At 47.3% G+C, this 2,615-nt stretch overlaps 1 protein-coding gene across 3 annotated transcripts in view; it reads left to right on the top strand.

Annotated features, from left to right (window-relative positions):
* Positions 1-2,502: 2,502 nt before the first annotated feature.
* The window catches only part of USP47 (ubiquitin specific peptidase 47), a 148,579-nt gene continuing 148,466 nt past the window's right edge, over positions 2,503-2,615 (top strand). For all 3 annotated transcript variants that reach the window (XM_019519573.1, XM_019519574.1, XM_019519572.1), the window contains exon 1: positions 2,503-2,609. In XM_019519573.1, the coding sequence (XP_019375118.1) occupies positions 2,571-2,609 (39 nt within the window). In that variant the 5' untranslated portion in view covers positions 2,503-2,570. The remainder of the gene's footprint in view (positions 2,610-2,615) is intronic.

The following is a 2,615-nucleotide window of genomic DNA, read 5'->3' as shown; positions in this document are numbered from 1 at the left end:
TGAAAATACCTCATGCAATGAATTGCTATAATGGAAAATGATTTTTTTTTACAGCCTGTTTGGGGACATCTCTTAAAAAGAAACATACACAAAATAAATGAAGTTTCAAGTTATTGGTATAGGTTGAATAGTTATTTAAACTAAAAAAGAGGATAAATAACAGACTTCACCTACGTGGTGTTAATTCACTATATGATTGCTGTTCTTCCTTTGTAATAATCTTTTAAAGCAATCTATTAACAACTAGGCCAAGTTCTGTTTCACCTTTTAAATACATAAATAGACTTCTGTGCATAAGATCAATACTGCTTGAGTCCCTGAGAAACAGTTAATTCAAGAAGTGAGCAGATCCTCATCTTCCTTCCTGCTTTTTTCTGACTGGGTTTTAATGGAAAGATTAAAGTGTGTTGCAAGAATAGATGCATTCAGGGATTTTCAACACTGGACAGAATTCCACTTAGATGCCAATAGGTGAAATGGCCCTTAGAGATCTAGCATGCTAGAAGGGAGGAATAGGCTGCAAATGGACCTAGACAGGTTACAGGGGTGGGAGGATGAGAACAGGATGGGTTTCAACACTGACAAGTGCAGGGTACTGCACCTGGGGAGGAAGAACCACCAGCATACCTACAGGCTGGGGAACTCCCTTCTCGTCAGTGCAGAGGCAGAAAAGGATCTTGGAGTCATTATTGATGCCAAAATGAACATGAGCCAACAGTGTAGGGACACGGTCAGGAAGGCTAACCGTACCTTGTCATGCATCTACAGATGCATCTCAAGCAGGTCCAAGGAGGTGATCCTCCCCCTCTACAGCCTGACTAGTGTCGCATAGTTGGAGTACTGCATCCAGTTCTAGGCGCCGCACTTCAGGAGGGATGTGGACAACATGGAGAGGGTCCAGAGGAGGCCACTCGCATGATCAGGGGGCAGCAGGGCAGGCCCTACAAGGAGAGGCTCAGGGACCTGAACCTGTTCAGCCTCCACAAGAGAAGGCTGAGGGGGGATCTAGTGGCCGATTACAAACTAGTCAGGGGGGACCAGCAGGCATTGGGGGAGTCCCTGTTCCCCCGAGCACTACCAGGAGTGACTAGGAATAACGGTCACAAGCTGGCAGAGGGTAGATTCAGACTAGACATCAGGAAGCGCTACTTCACTGTCAGGGCGGCTAGGATCTGGAACCAACTTCCAAGCGAAGTGCTGCTGGCTCCTACCCTGGGGGTCTTTAAGAGGAGGCTAGATGAACACCTTGCTGGGGTTGTTTGACCCTAGTACTCTTTCCTGCCATGGCAGGGGGTCAGACTTGATGATCTGCTCAGGTCCCTTCCGACCCTACCAACTATGGAACTGTGAAACTTTTCCCATTCACATACAGAACTAAACAGTGTAGCAGGTATTGCATGAAGACAGTTGTAAGGCCGGAAATGGTGGAGAGCAATAGCTATGTGGGGACCTGTCCAGTGCTCCTCAACCTTTTTTAGACTGAAGGTACCCCTGGGAAAATGCAGCCCTTACCTGTCGCTCATTTTTTTTGACTACTGAAAAATATTTTGTAAAGAACACAGAATGACTCCAGCAGGTCAGGCAGTTTACTTCTACTTGGGTGTATCATGTGAATCCCATGTATGTGTTTGCATATCTAACAGCCCTAACATTGTGCAGGACCCCTGAAACTGTGTCAGCACCCAGGTTGGGCATAAGTTACTGCCTCCGACCCCGGCTGGCCATTTAGTGCAGAGGCACAGCAGCTGGCTCTGTTACTCTGAAGGCAAGTGAATCGCAGGATAAATTTGCACTTTATGTTGGCAAGTACCAAAATTGTCTTGTAAAAGCAGAAGGAAAGGGTTTGGGGTCAGTAGAGTTGAGGTCTTAGAACGTGTTCCTATTTGTTACGCTGTAAAGTGGGCTCCCTTTACGTGAACTTGAGTTACGCGCCATTTTCCAGGAACAGTACAGCATAAAGTGAGGGAAACCTGTGTGTGTGTGTGTGTGTGTGTGTGTGTGTGTGTGTGTGTGTGTGTGTGTGTGTGTGTGTGTGTACACACATATATAAATATACAGATAGATTATATATATATATTTGTGTATATACGTGTATATACACAAACACACACATATGTATATAGACTATGGACACATGAAAATTGTCTATACATTATGTGCATATGTGCACACACACCTATCTATATAGAGCATGATATAGATATGAGCATAACATTTATATATATAGATATCTATAGATAGATATCTATAGATAGATATATAACTATAGATATATATAGATAGATAGATAGCATGAGATTTCCTGAGCTCAGGGTCACTTCCTCAGAAGCGCTGACTAAGCTACCTTGGCCGCAGACATGCAGCAACGCAGTCCGGGCAGCCCCACAGCGCCACGCCGCGCCGAGCCCACGCTCTCGCGAGACCGCTGCCGTCCGCCATTTTGCCATTGATTGCCGGGGGGGGGAGAGGAGGGGCGGAGGTCTGGGGGCCGAGCTGCTGGCGTCCCTCCTCCTCGCGCCGCCGCTGACGCTGACTGCCCGCGCAGGCCTCTGCGGGCCCCGCGCCCGGCCATGGTGCCCAGCGAGGAGAGCCAGCTCGTCCCCAAAGAGGTGAGC

Source organism: Gavialis gangeticus, unplaced genomic scaffold (genome assembly GCF_001723915.1).
Source record: "Gavialis gangeticus isolate Ggan-Ray unplaced genomic scaffold, GavGan_comp1, whole genome shotgun sequence".
Taxonomy (NCBI): Eukaryota; Metazoa; Chordata; order Crocodylia; family Gavialidae; genus Gavialis; species Gavialis gangeticus.
Note: the sequence above shows the minus strand (reverse complement) of the source record. Positions and strands in the feature narration are given on the sequence as shown.